Below are 21029 nucleotides of genomic sequence, written 5' to 3'. Positions count from 1 at the left end.
CTTCATCAAGATTTTTTAAGGCCTCGTTTAATGTCAGTGTCAAGGTTCTGTGAGGAATAATTAATATAACAAAACAAGGTCTTTGTGCCCATCGATTGCCAGGGGATTTATGCAGGTAACTCATTAATGCTGCAGGGGTTTCTGCATGTAAATCCCGAAGCCTTGATGGGGAAATGAGACCCAATGATTTTCCCCCTATAAAAAACACAAACAATGACAAGTATAAAAGCAGATAACCTGAATATCTATACAAACAGCTATATGGCTTGTAAAAGTTTTCCATTTACATCCTGTCACCTCTTCTTTTCACATGTATAAAAGATGGGACAATTATTTCAACAAACCGACCCATATAAATCAATGCAGTTTTGCTGTGGGAAGACTGGGTGTTTAAGGCATTTAATATTTCAGCATCACCAGATTATCACCAGGATCCATTTCACTTTGCGGTCAAGTGCATGATTAGCGCTGTGACAGGATATTGGCCATTTTTGTAGGAAGATCTGCAAATCCTAGTAAACAAATACCAGTTGGAAAAATTAAGAACAAGTCTGTGGACTGGAATGCACCCTACTTGTAATGGGAACAAAAAGCTGGCAATCAAATCTAAAGAAAAAAGCTAAATCACAGCAGAATGACCTACTTTAAGGCATTTGCCAAAGAGGCAGTGTTTTTAGACAGCTCCTCTGAAGTAGCGTCTTTCTGTCTATGCCATCTGCAGATTTATTACTGCCTGAGAAAAACAACCAAAAAAAAAAAGCTCTATTTGAATGATACTAGGAGGCTGGTCTATAGGAAAGATTCCAGTATTGTGGGCACCACACCCACACCTACTGATGTGGTCCAAGGTTTTGCTTTAGAGGCACCTAATTAAGAAACCCTGACTCATTTACATGGAGACGTTTGATCTAAATTACACTCCAAACCGCACCAAATTGGGAGCATCTGTGAATGTGAAATGTTTGTTCCCTGTGACGGCTAGAACAGGGCCAGCTCTGGACGGCACATGTTCAAGTGACGAAAAATATTTCACATGTAACGTACTTCTGAGACCCACTTTTCCACTAATAATTCATAGTGATGCTAACCAGTATCTGTACTTCCACAATTATTTCAGGCTGTGAAAAATTATGTCACTTTTTTTTTCTACAGCTAGAAAGAGGTAGAAGACCACCTACTTCGCTTGTTGTCATTGATAAAAGGCCTTAAGTGCAGCCAATAGCAGACAGGCAAAGCTGTATGGTGTAGGGGCTGGTCATTACATATATCTCTTAACTGGGGGGTCCAGAAATGCAGAGCAGCAATATAAAAGGATAAATCTCAAGGATGACCCCCTCTCATCACTGGCTTAACTTCTCTAGTTTTCCACTTGGCTTGCTGGTTCTCAATAAAGGTTTGCTTCTCAACTCCTCTGAGGCTGTGTTTGTGTCCAGAAGACACAGCCCACCAAAGTGAGAATACTGATAGATTAAAGGTCACATTATATGCAATTAAAGGGCATTCAGATACAGTCCGTGTCATTTCCATCCTGTAAAATGTCTAAGAAAGTTTAAAAGAATTTTTTAAAATGTTCTGCCATTGGATGCTAAGAACAGTACTTAGCACATAATACTCACGAAAGAGTGCTGTATATCAAACACAATCAACAGTGTTTCATAGACGCAGTCAGCCCTGCACTCTGGCACCTGGTGAGCACTTTCCCTTATTAGGCTGTGTATCACCTATGTTTCAACTGGAGTCCAAGGAATAAGAAAGAAACTTAAAAAAAAATTCCAGATTCTTTTGTCTAAGAAGATACTAATACATTGATCTGACATACCGTTTTTTTGCAGTAGCTAGAATGAGATTTGAATATATTGATAGTTTCAGCAGCAGAACCCAGGGAGCCCAGTTAATAACTTATGCATGGATATATAGATATACTTCAGACAGAGGTAAGGTTTTCAGCTCTCATGTTGGTAATACTTAGAGGGATCGAATGAAAGGGGCTGTTCCCCCAGAGTCTTTGTTGTGGGCATGCATTGTGACAGTATGGAGCCAGAGTTCTTCTGGTTGTCTACACAGCCTGGATTCAATAAACTGTTATATATGCATATTATGACAATGTGGTCAAGGAAACCAGATTTTTTTACTCTACCTTCGAGTGCCTATAGAGCCTAAATCTGGTGTTTATTTTTCTTGTCCCCCTTCAATATGTTAACATATTCATAATTTAATACAGGTTATGTTCATTTTATAATTAAAGTTATGGACTTAGTTGAGAAAGCACTCAGACTATACTGTATGGAAAATATTTATCTTTTTCTATATCTGTCTGGTTCAGTGTGAATCCTAAATGTAGATAATCCCAGACTATCTTAGTTTGCTAGGGCTGCCATAACAAAATACCACAGACTAGGCTGCTTAAACAACAGAAATTTCTTTTCTCACAATTCTGGATGCTGGAAGTCTGAGGTCAAGGTGTCAGCAGGTTTGCCTTCTTCTGAGGCCTCTCTCCTTGGATTGCAGATGGCTATCTTCTGATTGTGCCCTTACATGGTCTTTCCTCTGTGTGTATGCATCCCTGGCGTCTCTCTGTCCCAGTTTCTTCTACTTATAAAGACATCAGTCATATTGGATGAAGGCCCATCCCAACAGTCTCAGTTCAACTTAATTACCAAAAGCCCTATCTCCAAATTCAGTCACATTATTAGGTACTGGGAGTTAGGGCTTCCACATATGAATTGGGGTGTATGGGGGGGGCAGAGGGGAGAGGACATAATTCAGCCCATAACGTAGTCCAAGACAATATCCATGCTGCTGACATGCCCCTTGCCAAATGTGTGTTTACTTGAGACCAAAACTAAAACTAAAGTTAATATTTTAAAATCTATGGTATGGGCTTCCCTGGTGGCACAGTGTTAAGAATCCGCCTGCCAATGTAGGGGACACGGGTTCGAGCCCTGGTCCGGGAAGATCCCACATACCGCGGAGCAACTAAGCCCACGAGTCACAACTACTGTAGCCCTCGTGCCACAACTACTGAAGCCCACGCGCCTAGGGCCTGTGCTCTGCAACAAGAGAAGCCACCGCAATGAGAAGCCCGCGTACCGCAACGAAGAGTAGCCCCCGCTCACCACTAGAGAAAACCCGCACACAGCAACGAAGACCCAACACAGCCAAAAATAAATATAAATATATTAAAAATAATAATAATAAATTAATTAAATCTGTGGTACTTTTCCAGTATGATTCTCATTCACTTCTTGCATCAGTAAGAAACAAGGATGACTTTCTAAGGTTTAGGAGAACGAGCAGCAGCGTGACTCTTCTTATACCTTCTTGCTAGACTGGAAGGAAGCAGTTACCGAGTACAGTAAGTGTTACCACAGTGCCTGCCTGAGCTCCACCCCGCCTTCAGGGACCCCTGGTCTGGAGGCATAAGTGCCTCCGCCTCCATTACTTCCACCCTCCATTAGGAAAAGATAATGCAAGAGATATCACTTTCACAATAAAACATTGCACTTACACCACACCTTTCAACTCAGCATTTCCAAATGCTTTAAAAATCATTATTATTTTTATTATTTATTTGTGGAATCCCAGCAGTCTACTCGGCACTGGGAAGTGCAGTCAAAGCCACAGAGCTATGGTCTCAGTTACACAGCCTTAAACTGACGCTCAAGTTTCCCCCTTGATGTGCCAGTAAAAAATCTGAAGGTGGGTGTTTGTATGTGTGTGCATATTTAGGAAAAAAAGAGAGAGAGAAAGGAAACTCATCTGCTACCCTGCCACTTATATAGCTGAAGAAATTTAGAAACGAGCCGTTCCATAGCATTGCTCTAATAAACTAAGAACCACACCAAGAAAAAAGCAAGAAAGCAAGCACATAGTTTTGGACCTAAAATTCAGAAAATGGAAATGAATTGCCCTAATCAAGGACAACTACAATAACACTTTTAAAGGGTTATTAAGCGATGCAGGAAATAGAAATCAATCATGCTCTGCATATTGTTCACTGGTCATTATTTCCTAGGTCAAATCTGCTTGACATTCAATTTAATACAGTCTTTCATCAAGTTAAAAGGCCCTGGAGAAACTTTCACTGGCCACCCACATTTTCCAACAGGGCTGTTGCCTGATCCACCTCATTTTTGTTTTCTGACTTTTTATTGTTATTGCATAGTCTGCCTTCTCCTACTGAAACAACTCTTCTGCTTTACGTGCCTTCCAAGATGGTGAATATATGCTGTCCATTCCTGTAATGCTAGAACCTGGTCCAGTGGCTGGCACATAGTAGGTGCTCAATAAATGTTTGTGAGATAAATGAACAACACATTTTCATAGCACTCCGCAAAGCAGTCTAAAAGTGTGTTTGGCACATCCTGTTTCATCAATAAAGTTATAAGCTAAGACAGATCACAGCAAAGAAGAGATAGTCCAGATGCAGAGTAAAAAATCTAATGAAATAAGGATTTAGATTGCTTTAAATCAGAGTGACCAAATGCATTTGTAGAAAGTATATGTTGAAAGTTATCTTGACTAGTCTTGAATTTAGCCAGCAAAGGTTTTCTGAAATAAGTATGAGTTCAGGAATTTTTGTTCTAATGGGAGGGAGAAGTCATAAACTGAGAAGTGTTCTAGAATGTGGGGTGGGGCCTCTGAGGAAGCCTGAAGGTAAAAATAGAGGTCAGTAATTGGATTTAAAATATCAGAAGAGGCAAGAGTCAGGGAGGTAGAGGAACGTCAGATTACTATCTATTCTAATGGAAGGCTTTCCAAGAAGATAAACACCCCCAGGTATAGAGAACTTCTTTACGGAGGTTGTTGTACCATAAGAATGTCATTAGTAACACAATTGGGGATACACTAAGGTAGGAATTCAGACAATAAGGGCTGCCACAATGTAGCCAAAGTGAGGAGAATGTTTCTTGGGTCCTCTGTGCTTGGTGGCAGCCACCACCCTCAGCAGTCCTGCATTATCCCCAGGCAGAGAGCTTAGAAAGGGCCTAAACACACACTGCAATCATATGTCTTTCTCAGTCTACATGGGGAGTGAATCACAAAAGGGCATTTCCTGTGCTTAGAGAAAAGTATGCAATATTTGTCTTTCACCATCTCAAATCAGTAATGCAGACAGACTATATACACTTCTGTATTGGGCTATTTTGAGGCTTAAGTATCCCCAGCCCCTCAGAGGAAAGATGCTGCAAAGCAGAGGAAAATATGGGGCATCTTCCAAAAGTGAGCGAATTAAGCCCCTGGAAGGTGGCTGGCCTCATCTCGAAACCCACCAAAGAATAGTAGCACAGCTAGAAACAAGTTCAAAAGTGCTTGACGACCCTAAATTAAAACAACAGCAAAGTTCAAATTGTGGCTTGGCTCAAGCTGCTTTATTATATTTTGTATTTAGATTTCACACGTTTATATTCCAAAGTGTGATGTCTCTTTAAAAATGTAACTGTTGAGTTTAAAATCAAGAAGTAGTAATGTGGCTTCACAGAGAGACACGTATGGAAGGTTTTTGTTTTGGGGGGTGGGGAAAGGAGTTGATTTTGTCTTTAGTTCTGTGGAATTTCAGGCCAGTCAACACCTAGGCCACTCCTTGAAAAAAAAAAAAGAGGAAGAAGAAGACCTTTTCAAAAATTTAAATGACTCAGCATGCAGAGGACTTCTTGCAGACATCTGGAAGTTTAAACAGAGGCGTCCAAAAGGCAAGTCGAGGTACAGCAGCAATAGCAAGCATCTGACCTTTATTCTCATTTTCAAGAGTGAAATGGCTTATAGGTTTTTGAGGTGTCAGTGCCAGAAGGGAAGCTGGCCAAGGCTCTCATTGCAAAGATGAGCAAACCTGTGCTTTCCCAGGTCATCTAGCCGGTTTGCAGGTCCTATAACCCAGGCTGACTTTAGTGGTAAAAGGAAAATGGAAATAAGCTATGTTGAAGGCACTTGACCTCCAACTGGCTAATTACTCTAGATGGTTCTTAAAGTTAAAGTTCTTAGATTTTCAATTTCTGATGAAGGTAATTTCATCACAGAGGTCCCTTTTCTATAAAATTGTCAGTACTTTCTCACTGTCTTAGCTCTACCTGGAATTCTAACCATTACTTCCGTGAACGAATGTGTCACTTCATCAGATGAATGAATTTTCTCGTCAGCTCCACCCATACCTCCCGCATCCCCCTCTGCAAGGCTTGGCCCACATTCTTCTGCTCCTTCCCAGACTCCTCTCTATGCTCTCTGCTCATCCCAGATGCTACCACTTCTTTGAAGCATCTGGCTCAGTGTCCAGCTATATTCAGATTTGCTCGATCACAGATCTGACCCCATCTGAGGAGATCTTTCCCTACTCAACTCATAGCCCTTCTTAGGCATAGCCGTGAAGGGGAGCTTGACACATACATACAGCATAGTGAATGTAGAGCAGAAGTTATTCTTATTCTTTTCTGGTTCTTGAGAATACCTAGCATGAAGAGACATAGTTTACTGAGCATCAACCACGTGTCCCATACTCTCCTGAATATTTAGAAATACATCCTCTCAATTCAGCAACCATGTAAAGGAGGTATTACTGTCCATTTATGGAGCCAAAAATCTAGCATCCAGAGGAACCACGTGTTTTTCGTAGACCACCCAACTAAAAAGTAGTGGGGTCAGTATTTGAATGCAAGTTTTTCTGAATCCAAAGCTAACTTCTATGCAAAACTGCTTCCCTTCTCAGAGTAACCCACACATAAAAGTCACTAAATATTTGTATGAATGGACAAGCTAATATGGGAACTGTTCCCTGCTCCAATCTGACTTGGAAAAAAAAAAGAAGAAATTCAGAATCTTTGGTGCCTCTGAACAGACATGGTCACATAGACAGCACAAGGAAAGCAGAAATGTTCTCAGAAGTTAACAGTTAAGTTGGTCACTGGCAGACTACCTGGAAGTGATATGACTCACAGGGAATGACAAGCCTCGAGTCAAACTTGGCAAGCATTTGTAACTTTACAGCATGCACCTTAAATATTCTACTAACCCCTTATTTTCCCTTTGCTCTTATTTTCTCACTCATTTTATTTTATTTATTTATTTATTAATTTTGTGTGTGTGTGTGTGTGGTACGCAGGCCTCTCACTGTTGTGGCCTCTTCCGTTGCGGAGCACAGGCTCCGGGCGCGCAGGCTCAGTGGCCATGGCTCACGGGCCCAGCCGCTCCGCGGCATGTGAGATCTTCCCGGACCGGGGCACAAACCCGTGTCCCCTGCATCGGCAGGCGGACTCTCAACCACTGCGCCACCAGGGAAGCCCCTCTCACTCATTTTAAACGTATTTTAACCTTTTATATGTAATGTATTTTTACACAGTAAAATACATTTATAAGGTGGAAGTATAAATCAATTTAATACATAATGAAAATGAAATTAATTAACAAAATAAAATTGGTGCTCCAATTTACAGAACAAGTTCAGAAATGTTCACTGCCTAGAAGTGGGTGGCTCAGGCCTCACGTGTTACTTCATTAAAGCATAGGACTATAATTGTGACCTTGTGTTTTAGGGAAGATTTGAAATGTGTGGCGTTCTAGAAGGTATTTAAAGATGCAGCTTATCCGTATTAAAATCAGAAAAGTTTAAAGGCCAACGGAAGAGATATGGGATTTTCATAGATCTTTTTTTTAATCCCACTAAACAGTACAAAGATCTCTGAGTTTGAAAATGATTTTATCCTCAAATACCATAACGTTTGCAAACTGATATTTTAAAACACAGAGGGGAAGGTTGACTAAGACTGAAAGTTATGGTTTTCTCGAAGTTTTTAACTAAATGAATATCAAGACAATAAAGAGAAGCTTATTTGATTGCAAATTCTGAGGCTACCAGATGGTATTTCTCTCTGTTGCCATCCAACTCTTAGTTGTGTTTTCTAATGATAAGGGAGGCTGGGAACCACTGATCTACTCCAGTCATATCACATGAGTATCTCAATTCTCAGAAAGAAATCCCCTGTCCAGATTTTTCCAGTTGTTTTTAAAGAGCAGTGATGTTGAGGCGACTCTCATGGGAACCAACTTAGTTCCGTGAATGAACCATGGAAAGGAACTCAGTTGGGGAAAAGGAGTCCGTATTTCTTACCAAATTGTCATTGCCATCTGCTCTGTCAGTGGATGTCATTGTCTACTACAAATTCTCAAGGACCTCCAAAGAATCAGAGTCAAGCCCTTCCTAGGAGTGTTGAAAGGAAGGGTATCTGGTTGGTTTTAACTGCAGGCATGTGTGACCAAGTAAAGCAGATTCCTGAAGAGTCTCCTTCCAGATGTATGTATGACATTTGTGCTTTATTCAAGCTCCTTTTGGACAGTGAAGACCCTTCAAAAGTAACATAATCTGTGTGGATCGAGGATTTGTTACTCAAGAACCCAGATATCGCTTCCCAGTTACATCAATGAACTATACCTTCAGTTACTGATTTCAACTATAAGATGGAAAAATCAAAACTGACCCAACTTAATTTTTCAAAAAATATTGTGGCAAATTTAACAAACCTATTTCCCAATTCATGTATTATATGACAAGCTACCATAAACTTTCAATCAGAAATTGTCTCTAGATGTATTCAGAGACTAGAATTAATTTCCTTTTTTTTTTTCATTTGTTCAGTCCATGGAATAATGAAGTAAGAATGTTCTTTCCTCTCTGTTAAAGCATGTTGACTCCTATCTATTAAGATAGAGGGTCAATGTTTGAAGAGGAGTTGGGAGAGTATGTATGATGGTCTTAGATTGAATTTCCAAACGTCTTTTAAGTCTTTAACATGCATCATAGAAGTCCAAACTATAAAAAACCCTGGTGTAAATTTATTTCTACAAAAATTGAATATAAACTAACAAAGCCAGCAACTTCAAATAAATGTTCACTCTAAATTTACTTTGCTTTTATGTTGGCCTACCCTCATTCATGTTAACATCTCATTCATGAGTTTTATCTTTTTGTGAAGTGTCCAGCCTAACTAGTCTAGGATGTGAGGGCAGCGCTTACCTTAGTTTAGATGTGCGTGAACAATGACTTCCCCTTCAAACAATCACAGTCGTTTTCTCATCAGAGATGGCCGGGAGCAGCAGCAAAGGGTGAAGGAGATCCATCATGAAATGTCCAGCGTCGATGTGTTCTCTCAATTTACTTCCTGACCTTCAGCGTGCAGCCACACTCCTGACCCTCATGAGATGGAGCCTAAGGGGGAAATCGCACTGAGTACCGATTCCTATGTCCTGTTGTTCTGTGGTCTCAATTAAGTGCTAATTAATTACCACTGGCATCTTTGGCATTGCTTGTCAAATTGCATTTAGGAATATCTTTCCTGTGTTTAAATATCAGTAGTCCAAAATCCAAAGCTAAAAATCCCATGTGTTACTATACCTTTTTTTCTTCCTTTTCAAAACTGTGTTTTAAAACTCAACAAATATATCTATAACCACTGAAGGTAGCTTTCAGATACAACAAACAGGAATTGGTATTGTCAATTTTGATTAATAGTACTTCATTAATAAACATCCTGCTCTTCAGTCTCCACCTGCACTTGCTGATGTTGCCTGGAATCAATTAACTCATATAATTTGATTTATTTTACAAAGACATTTTGGGATGTGCTGTGCTGATGATAAGGTCCTATTTTAGTAGTTCTTGATTACAAGTTAGATTGTACCCGAATGGATTTCTGTTTCTGCATGGTTGTGTATACACAAGTGTGTGTTTTGCAAGTGAGCTGGAAGAAAATGCTGCTTGAAGAAGTTTTGAATTAAAGAATTCATTTGAAAACATGGTGGGGGTATTCCCCCTGCATATTCTGACTTGTTCTGAAGACTTCCAAGAAATTCAGATCTTGCAATGTTATGTATGAAGCCATTTTACTTAGCAGATTAGCTAGTCTTCTTTTAAATCAAAGAACAAAAGAGTGTTACTAAGCACCAAAGTTAAAACACTAGCTAGAGCTAAGATATTAGAGCCAGATATTAGATTCAGCTTTGTGTTTAATTTTTTTTCTTTGCTTTGTTTTAAGTGTAATTTCTTTTTCTCCTCTAAACGTTTGCAAGCCATGGTTTCTGGATCAATCCATTTGATCCCAATTATGCACTCTGAAAACATTTCTTAGGCTTCTATAAATTCTTAAGACATGCTAAAGTTCGGTGCAAGTGACAAAGGCCAACTCAAACTGTTTAGGTATAAAAGAGAATTTATTGGATTACTTAACTTAAAGTTCCAGGATTAGATATGACTTTGGGCATGACTAGATCCAAGTGCCAAAGTATCTTGCCGGGAATTTTGCCTCTTTCCATCTCTAATCTCTGCTCATCTTTGGGTTAGCTTCGTTTTCGCTTAAAATCTTTCCTCCTGGCAGCAAGATGGCAGCAGCAGTATTGTATCGTATCAGCCTAGCATCCTCAGGGGCAAGTATGTTTCTCTTTTGCCGTGGGAATAGAAAATTCCCAGGAACAATTCTCCTTGGCCTGGCTTCGATCCCATATTTATTCCGTATTTGCTCCTGATCCATTCACTGTGGCAGAGGAATGAATGGTTCTCATTAGTTGGACTTGGGACATAAGCCCAACCCTGGAGGCAGGGACTGGGTCAACTCCACTCACACCACAGAGACTGGGAGTGGGCGAGAGGTTTCCCCCAAAAGGAAGAAAAAAGATGCATGGAAGACAAAAAAAAATAATCCACTTGTCCACAACAGTAAATTGTAACTACAACCTCTTATTTCCCCAACACAACTATCCTATATCTGAATATAATAGTATTTCAATCAATGAGAGACGTACACGGAGGCTAAGTCACATTAAGCAGCACTGTTGTCTACGAATAAGAAATGTTGCCTGTCTTTCTTCCGTGCTCTCTGGCAAAGTGACATCAAGGCCTAGCAAGCAAAACTGAAGTAATACCCATCCATGCATGCATTCCTTCATCCATGTAACACTAGTGAGTCCCTACAGTGAGATAGGACCTGAACTAGGCACTGAGGCTACAAAAATAAATAAGGCAGCTCCTTAAAGAGCCTCTATGTGGAAGTAGTATAGTGTAGTCACAAGAGATAAGGTTTTGAAGTTACATAGAGCTGAGTTTCAATCCCAGCTCTTTTACTTATTAGTTGCGTACGTGTAGACAAAGTTCCCATTCCTTCTGTGTTTTAGCTTCCGTATCTAAAAATCGGTGTATTGTAAGAATTAAATGGGTAATATTTATAATTTGCTCAACAAAAGGCCAAGCACATAAGGTCATTGTTCAATAATTAATAGTCATTACTGTGTTTATCAAATGAGATAATGCAAACAAACCATTGTACACAGTACCTGGCACATAGTAAGTGCTCAGGAAATGGTAATTGGCAGCTGTTATCATATGAAATAGAACTTGGGACTAAATCCAAAAGGAAACAAAATTTAAAAACGAAGAAATATCTATTACGATAGATTTGGAAAAAGCCTTGAGAATTCATCCAGACCTACCCCATCTTCAGAGAAAATCCTTTAGTCAGTTTAGATTTAGTAGAATTTATCTTCTCTTCAAAAGAAGTGTTCCCCAAAGCAACTGTCTTCCTTTTTGCTCTCATATTTCATCAGTTTACATAATATTTAATTAAATTATGTAATTACAATAATAAGTACAAATGGTATAAACTTGTTTGGGACTCTCTCCTGGGACTTTCCTCTAGTGGGAACAGATGTGCACAGTTGAGAGTCATTAACTAGCTGTGAACATTCAGTGTGTTGTGGGCATTGGTCAGTATATTTTACAGAGGAAATAGAGAGCTGGTTAAGTAGAAGTGAGCCACCGGAACCTCTGCAGTACTGTAGCGGTCTTCTGCGTGCTCTTATCTTCTTCAATGCCACTGATTCTTGAAAATGTGTCCCATATTAACTTGTATTTTTTAAACTTCTATAGGTGACATGATCAGAACTTTATAACCAGAACCTTAAGCCTGCCTTCTGGTCAGTTTTCCTATTCTATAGTCACAACTATGTACCGGGCAAAAATGTAACGTGAATAGAAAATGGTAGAACATGAAGGATTAGTACTTGGTGCTGCCCTAAATCCATTTCTAACTCTAATCTTAAATAATAGGTTATATATTCATTTCTTAGAAGGAAAAAATAGAAAGTTATCTCACACATTGAAATGACACTAACAACTGGGTAGAATCTAAAAGAAGATTAGAAGTTGCTTCCCATATATGCCTGTCCTAATGCATGAAATTAAGAGACTGTTCTTCCCATTCTCCATGGTGATCTCATGATGATTTTTGAAATCTATTTGTCTACTGTCTTGAAAACCTCAAAATCAGAGTGCCACAAAAATTGGAAGCATGGACAACATATATACTTTAATAAGATTGTTGGTTTGAGGGAGATTAATGACTCTGTGTTAAATTTTAAGTAATAGTCATTAAAGGCTAAAAGCTAATGAAGTTCTTATTTGTAACCAGGTACTTTTGCTGAGAAGAGCATTAGAAGTAGTTCAATCCATGCCTCAAGAAGTTAAAATTTTATGATCAGAGTAGAAAATAAGCTATCATTACTGCTAAGTCTCAACCAATGGGAGGGTGCTGAGCAAAACAAGGGGCGGGCCCTGGGATGGGTGCTGGAGTGGCCCAGCCCGGGGCAAATAATTACAATATTAATAAATATCAATAGCAGACATTTAAAAAGAGAAAGAAAATAAGCTGTCATATAGAATTGGTCAAATTCAGAAGACACGTGCCTTTCGCTGGTGGTCTGTGAGGTAATTTAGAGTCCTAAACATTAAAGGCCTCTTCCACTCCTCAACTGTATTTTAGACGATTTAGATTTTTCTCTAGTAATCACCGGCCACCCAGCAGACACTGACCTTGTATAGAATGGTTCACTATTAAAGATGACTTGAAACCAGGTCAGTTCCTTAGATCTGAACTTCCAGGTCTCTGTTCGAATATCATGGAGATCAACTAATTTCACTACTTATGTGAACTATGTCATATGTAGTCATTATAATTTTGAACATTGTGGTATAAATAACAATTTAAAATTTCATAATTACTTTTGGTGAGAAAAAGAGTTCTGAGCCAAGGCACCTTTTTTAGTTTTTCTTAATGTATTAATTGAAATAGTTACACAATCCAAATCACGTGCTCTGTTCTGTGAAGACCTTATATTAACAGGCATTGCAAAGGTTGGAATGTCCTTCTTCAAACCAAGTTTAAATGCTGAGAAAGGCACTCTGGTTGGTCCCATTTCTTGATTCAAGCCTCTACCCTTGGTCCAAACAGCCATAAAAAAACATGGCCAGGTCTACTCACTGGGAGGAAAAGGAATATTCTGATGAGTGCTTATTGAGAACATTGAATGGGGAGTACTGGAAAAAGACACTGGAACAGGTTATGAAGGGGCTAATATATCCTAATAAGGAGCTGGGATTTTACCTAATGGGTAACAGAAGGCCACTGCTGGTTTTCAAGTCAAGAACATTGATCCACATAATGAGACTAAAAGAGCCCAGGTTCATGCAGACTCTATCTTGGAAGGCTCTGTAAACCGTGTTTGGGGAGAGGCAATAATAGTGGTTCAGGTATACTTAGGAGAGCAGAAAAAGACAACAACCTTAGCAGAAGAAGCTGGCAAATATTAGGTGATAGAGTCCAGTCTCCCAGCAACCCCTCTAGTGTTCAGAGCCGGGTTCTGGTCCTTGAGGGGGGGAATTGAAAGGCAGAACCAAGTATCAAAACCGCAAATGGAAGGGTCACTTGGGGAAACAGGGCACATAGGGCTCAGTCCTGCTGCATCCTGAAATCTGTGAACTAGCAGGATGCATAGGCCCTTTAGAAGAAACTTGGGTACAGCTGAGGCAGGCAAGACATGGCACCAGGAATCCCAAGGAAATACCCTTTGTCAGTCTGCATCATCATTCCTACTCAAATTAAAATAACGTGTTCAAACTTACAATCCTTATGAAATTAGAAACCTGGTGTCTCTCAGGTTATCAGAAAGGATTTATGTTTCATCTGGTTGTTTCTGGCTTGATTTCCTGCTTTGGCTGAAACCACAACCCATGCATTGCCTCATCACTTGCCAGTGTTCCCTTATCTTAACAATTCCTCTGCCTTGCTTTCCAAAAGCTCACTCCAGGACATAGCACTTAGTAGACATTTACTGAAAATTCTTGGAGGATGGAAAGATTACATCACACCCAGCCTAGCAGATAATTGAAAATTTAACCTTCAGTAATAGGCATTCCTATTACTACCTTGGTCATTCTCCCTACACCCTCCACTAGGAAATTTTTGTGGGTTGTCTCTTCCATTTGGCCTCCAACTTTCCACCATGTGTAATTCTGCCCCAACACCCTTCTTTCATATTCTTTCTTTTTACACACAACCTTCATAAGTCCATTTCATTTTTTATACAGAGAATTTGTTTATCTCTTTTTCTGGCTGTGTTCTAAGGATTATCTTTCCAGAATGGTCCATCAAAATGTTTTGCTTGGGCTTCCCTGGTGGCGCAGTGGTTGAGAGTCCGCCTGCCGATGCAGGGGACACGGGTTCGTGCCCCGGTCCGGGAAGATCCCACATGCCATGGAGCGGCTGGGCCCGTGAGCCATGGCCGCTGAGCCTGCGGGTCCGGAGCCTGTGCTCCGCAACGGGAGAGGACACAACAGTGAGAGGCCCGCGTACCGCAAAAAAAAAAAAAAAAAAAAAAATGTTTTGCTAAGAAAGAAAGAAAAACTGATTTTTTTCCCTTAAGAGGAATTCTGCTACCAGCTATTAAATAAGACTTTTTCCCCAGTATACTTGAATCTGTAAGTTGAGCATAATTGTACCTCCTTTTTACCTAAGAATGGATTAATATATCTAAACTGACCTGCAGATAGTCTACTGGGATACCCTGTATTATGCTGGCCCTTCTGGCTATCACTGTCTGACAGCATATTAGAAACAACAGTCACGTCAGACCCTACCTCTTGCCTTTCCTCTTGACAATTTATAGATCTGATGCTATTTAGACAGGTGTAGAAGTAATCTCACCAGTGAGGCAATTCCCTTGGGCCATTATACATGCAAGATATTGCGATTCAAAAACGCTATTGGAGGATTTCACTGAGAGCTCCAGTAAAGAAATTCCTGAAACTGCAGTGCTGAAACTAGTAAAAGGGCTCTGCTGCAAGAAGCACTCTTCTCACCAAGCTGTTGATACCATTTGAGAAATTTACATCTTGAGACAGTATCGGATGGCGGTGATAACAAGCTCCGTGTCAATGATCCTGCAGGTCTGTCAATTGATCTCATCCCAGGTAAAGCAAAAGCAGTGACTGTCTTATTGAAAAATAAATGCAGACCCCCAAACTGTCAGAAGCACAGCATGAGCTACTGAGTGCCTAAAAGAGAGTGAAATTCTATCAGAAAACCATGAACGTAGGGTCTGTTCAGTTTCCATTTCAAGGACCATATTTATGTGCTTGGGAGTTGATTTAAACTGCCTCTTGTTTTTCAAATACTCAAACCATCCTACCCATTTTGGGGGGGAAATACTGAAGTTGTGGATAATTGAGAGAAAAAGTCAAAACAGGCAAGGATCTAGCAGCTATATTCAATGTACTGTATTGCTGTGGAACTGCTTCAACACCCTGTCCCTCTACCCTCCCCCGTGTTTGTCCCACCACAAATACCTGAACCCAACGACGACAAAAACGTGAAAGACCAAGACGACTCACCCTTGCTGAGTAGCAGTGGTCCCTTGGCAACCATGGCGAAAACATCACCTTAGCAGGTGACAGACACTTGGGCCTTGGCTAGGGCATTAGTGAACAATATTAATAAAGACTAATTAGATAGTTTTTGTTGAAATGTCTCCAAAGTGATGAGCAAAATAAAGCCAACCTAAAGAAAATATTTTAAAACCTCCCAACGAGCATGCTCAGAAAGAGCATTTTAACTTCTTTTAGTTTTAAAATGCTCAACCATTTTCTTCAAAAACTTGGCTTGATCTTCCTGATTCAGTGATAACTGAAGTCATGCCAACTTTGATGTTTTTAGCTTCAGCTGTTTTAGAGCTACATGTGATTTCCCCTCCCCAAAAGGTTGGAGTGAATTTTTTTCTGAGTGAAGAAGAAAGCATATGTTTTAACCCTCATGTGCCTTTTTTGAAAAGGATGAATTAACATCCTATAATATTTTACCTTTGGGCTTAAAATACAGAGTGTGGTTTGAAAGTCAAGGAGACATTTTTCAGAAATCAACGTGGAGACTCCAGCTTTCAGGATTAAGTCTGTGGATTTTGTCTGTTTTACCAAATACGTTTGGTGACTTGCGTGTCTGCTGCTATTGTTTTAAAATGGCAGCAGAGACAAGGCAGTTTGGAGACTTGAGCATGACGGACCACACACAAACCTAACTTCAGGACATCAAAAGAACATGAAAACTAATATGCAGAAACACTGGAGCATCTTGAATACATTTTTTTTCTAACCAGATAAATGACAGAATGGGAAATAAAAATGAATTTAGAAAGCTTTAATCCACCTGACAGTCTAATTTTCCCTTCTAATTATAGAAATAGGAAGGAAGGAATAAATAATGAGAAGTTAGAGGCTGAGTGGTATCAAATATAACTAATCCCATTGAAGAAGAAGGAACATAGAAGAGAGGGTGGTCAGGGTTGCTTCTGAGAGCCATGTCTACATTCTTTTCTATTTTCAACCATGCCAAGGCTTCCCTCAGATTTCTCTTGGGATCAGTTCATCATTGGATTTCCTTAGGACACACCAGAGATGGTAAGGAAAAGAAATCAGGGTAATTATGGCTGATACAATGATTAGCTAGAAAGTTAGACAACAGTCCTGGTAATGCAGGACAGATATGTCAAACGGCTCCTATAGTTGATGCAAAACTTAAGTGAGAAGTGGCTTTGGACTTAGGGTAGAACATTCCCCAGGTCACTATAGGTGGAAACATTGGATGATATTTGTGCTTCCAGATCAGACCTAGGTCATTTTTGCAGATGATGTTGCAATGCCAAGTCTAGTAGTATCAGGTTAAATTTCACTAAGTCACAACTCCCACTATACTCTGGTATGTACCCAAAACTCTGGGTGAACAACAAAAGGAAAGAACTGGTAAAGAAATGACAAATGTCTCACTCTCTTACAATGTCAGAAAAACTACGGGCAGAAAAATTGAAACCAGAATGAAAGAAAGGTTTAAAAGGAAATTGAGTCTGTGTTTACAAAAGGATTCCAATTCTGGGTGAACTGTCCAACTCAACCAGTTGCTTTGGAGAAACATGATTAAAGTGATGACTGAGGTGTTTTGTGTCCTAGCCTCAGTTTCCTTTAGTCCCCTCTGAGTCCTGTAACAGCCAATCAGAAGGAACCTGGCCCGGAGGCTTGTCAGTGATAATAATTGAAAACATCTGTCCATGTAGCAAGTGTGGGAAGCCAAAGCAGTTCCCTGACAGAGGGAGTTCTCAGACAGCAAAGCCATAACCACGACTGCGTTCATATTCTCCTTCACAAGCTTTTCTCACTGCCAGCTGTCTTTATTCTCCTGCCAGGAAAGCAAGGGGCCTGGGGCTCTTACCCGGGCTGGGGTTAAGTGAGCTGGGACTGGGGCAAGGGGGGGGAAAGGCTCGCTCAAAGCTCTGGGTACAGAGATGAGGGCTATCTGATTGGGAACTAAAGAGACCCAGGACTGGGGGGAAAGAATAGCAAACAGAGGAACCAGTGAGGTATGAGAAGGACAGAGGGATAACAATGTAAGAAGAGTTCATATTCTGCACTCAGAGGACCTGGCTTTAAATCTTAGCACAACCGTTTCTGTGTGACACAGGACAACCTCCATGAGCCTCAAGTTTTTCATCTTTAATATGGGGATAATAATAGTACCTATCTCATAAAGCTGTTGTCAGGAAAAAAGTAAGATGATGCATTTGAGTGGCACAAGGCAAGGACTGAACAAACATTAGCTCCTTTATCAGAGAGAGGATGGCTTGCCAGACAGCACTTGAGGTTTAGAAAAATAGGGGCAGAGACTTCGACTGGAGGGCCTGATACCTTGGTCATGAGTAGCGCTGTTCCTGACCATGTCTATCTGTCTTAGACTGACACACTGACTGTCTTAGACAGTTGCCATTTCGTTGCTGCAAATATGGCTCATCCCCTGGCTGTAGCCTTTTAAAAACTACTTTGCCAACTTGTGTTGCTTAGCTTTTTGTGATCTCAGTACTGACTCTTTCTGGTAGCTTCTCTCTGCCCCTAGAGCCATGGTCTGGGCTGCACCAGCTTCTGTCTGATCTAGCTGGCTTCATCTCACTCCTAATGTACCAATGCCTCATTCCCTCTGTCCCAGCGGCTGGCCAGATCTTTCAGCTTGGTGTTGAACATATCAAGGGAATATCTGGTCAGAGGAATGCCAGTAAAACATTACTTCAGCCAATTGAAGAGAAAATTCCAAATTGTAGGTTAGAGAAAATTTAAAGCAAGGAAAGTTGGAGCAAGGAAAAGAAAGAAAATAAAGTTCTTAATAGGAAGACTTAGATGTTTTCCCTGCCTGCAGGAAAAGAAAAAAAAAAAAAAAGCTTTCATTGAGAATATAATAAACCAATAGATTCGGAAAGAAAATATAAACAAAAGATCTTAAAGGGCCACATTAAAAAATGCCCAATTAACCAGGTCATTTCATTGCTTCAGATACTCTGTACATAAATTAACCACCTCTGGAAACTTCATTAGCAGCCACATCACCACAATTGTATGTACAACTAACTCACAGTTATTTGATGTATGATATTCCCCTGGAAGCTAGAAGGAATAAATCCAGCTTGCAAAGAAGCCGAACTTACTTTTAGGGTGGGGCTTAGGTCCTGAGAAAATCTTGCTTAACACATGGGTGGCAAGAAATAATACAAAAGGAGAAACTTGGGGAGGCCAACTTTGTATCATTAGTTAAGAACAGTTATGTATTGTATATGCATCCAACATAAACACTTGGCTGAGGATGTTATTCCACTGACAGTGTTTGCCTTTCCTTATGGTCATCAGCTGGTGACTACTGCTACTTGGCTGCGAAGCACTTCATCCATAAAGAAAAGCACCATAAGTAATAATGAGTGTGAGTTTGTGTTCGTTGCAAAGCAAGAATTCAGCTTCAACAAGAGTTTTTTTTATCCAATTGAAATGAATCAAACTGTTTAACCTAACTGGGCTTCTATAAATCAGGAGTGTTGTCATATTAGTAATCCTCCCAGATAAGGCATGGCAATGAGGCGCCATGCAAGAGTACAAACGTATAAACACAAAATGAATAGATTCCACTGACCCTCTTCTATTCCACAGCGTTGTACGTCTTCCCTCTATTATCACTATTCAATAAAATTACCACTTAACCACTGACATTAGTAGATCTTTTTAACCATAGAGAGACTGTATTTTTCCTTTCTATGACTTTCTCTTCAGTATTCATATACAACCAGAGAAAGCTCTGATCTTGTGATGATTATGAGTTAATAAAATATAGGGGTGGGGTGGGTAATGTACATCCATTGGGAACTGGGTTTTTTGAAATACATATTATAAATATTGAGTAATTTCTTTTAAAAAATGAAGCAGGTATATGTTCTAATTTGAAAGGACTACCAATTTATATCTTTTGTATATATTTCCTTAAATCTCTTTCAGAGAGTTATCCTTAAAATTTAACTCATATATATCTAAATTCACTCTTCGTCTACTTTGACACCTCTATGCAGCTACAATTTTCCCTTTTTTTTCTATACTTACTTAAGGGCAACTTGGTTCAAATGCCCCCAACAGCTTGCCTCTCAAGTTTCCAGATTCTTTCTCATCCAGGAAGGCTTTGTAATTCTTCTATAGATGTATCTGATTTCCTTTCAAAATTACTTTTGCCCTGAATGGCACATTCCTGGCACATACACCACCATTCTCCATCCAAATCCCATGTAGACATTATTGATTGGTCACATCACTCTTTCAACTTCAGGGTCCTTCCCCACGGAGCAGACAGCCACCATCAGCCAGGTAAAGCAAACCTGTGTGTCATCTCTGCCAGAGAAGGTCTGTTGGTCCATTGCCACTATTCTTTTATAGGTGTTATGAAAACAAAAATGCAGACTACAGACACACCCTTATGCTTCCAAGAGAACAGGAGGCTCGTGTCTGTTTCCTTAAAAATTCCCAGTGTCTGCCTTTTTGTTTCATTCTTTATTTTAATAAATAAATGTATGCCTTATAGCAAAAATATACATACATACCCTTTATATGTCTATTATATTTAAAGCGTGTACACATATACCTAAGATATTATTACAACCCCTTAAATTTTAGGGTTTCCTTATTTTGCAGTGGAGTACTATGCTTTCCATGTGTTTCCGAGCGTGTCAACTTTCCTTACAAATCATGTCAAATTTGAGGAAGAAAAGAGTTTAAGCTTTTTTTAAGCGTTAAATTGTTCAACAAGGACATTAGAACTCTTCCAGCCCAACTGTCTGATTTTCCAAAAGAGGGAACTGAGGCTGAGGAAGGCTAAGTGAATCCCCAAAGTCCTACATGCAATAAAAAGTGGAGCCAGGGGAGGAAACCAGACTTTCTGTTTCTTTGTACACATTGATCTTCTACATCAATTAAAATTGTGTGCATTTACGAGACAAAGGCTTCCTCACTGAATCGCCTTTTTCTCCAGGTTCCTATGCTGTGTTGGGTCAGTAAGCCTCAGGGATGTCTACACAATTCTCTAGGTCAGTGAGATGGATTCTTTCTCATTTGGATGATGTAGACATTTCTGTGAAGAAGCAAGACTGCTCAACACAAACCTCATAACTCCTGCATTCTATTTTTGACACCTTAACCTAAAGTAATTTCACACTACCTCATAAAACCTTTGAAAACGGAGCATCCACAGATGATATTTTGCACTTACTGAATTCTCTTTTCCAAAAAAAAATACCTCTAAATGTTACATAAGATTGCTGTATTTCCAAATTCAATTCTCCAGTCATCCTCTGTAATTTTTTTTTTCAAAAGAAGTAAA

General features: G+C 39.8%; 1 protein-coding gene across 2 annotated transcripts in view; it reads left to right on the top strand.

Moving 5' to 3' along the window:
- The window catches only part of ARHGAP15 (Rho GTPase activating protein 15), a 622372-nt gene that overhangs the window by 582438 nt on the left and 18905 nt on the right, over window positions 1-21029 (top strand). The window contains exon 14 of one of the 2 annotated variants that reach the window (XM_070045860.1): window positions 9066-9191. The exons of the other annotated variant lie outside the window; for it this stretch is intronic. Within the exon in view, the coding sequence (XP_069901961.1) occupies window positions 9066-9150 (85 nt within the window). The 3' untranslated portion in view covers window positions 9151-9191. Of the gene's footprint in view, window positions 1-9065; window positions 9192-21029 lie in introns of those variants that run through there. 2 annotated transcript variants of the gene reach the window in all.

Source organism: Globicephala melas, chromosome 7 (assembly GCF_963455315.2).
Source record: "Globicephala melas chromosome 7, mGloMel1.2, whole genome shotgun sequence".
Classification (NCBI taxonomy): domain Eukaryota; kingdom Metazoa; phylum Chordata; class Mammalia; order Artiodactyla; family Delphinidae; genus Globicephala; species Globicephala melas.
This window is presented reverse-complemented; position numbering and strand designations above follow the sequence as displayed.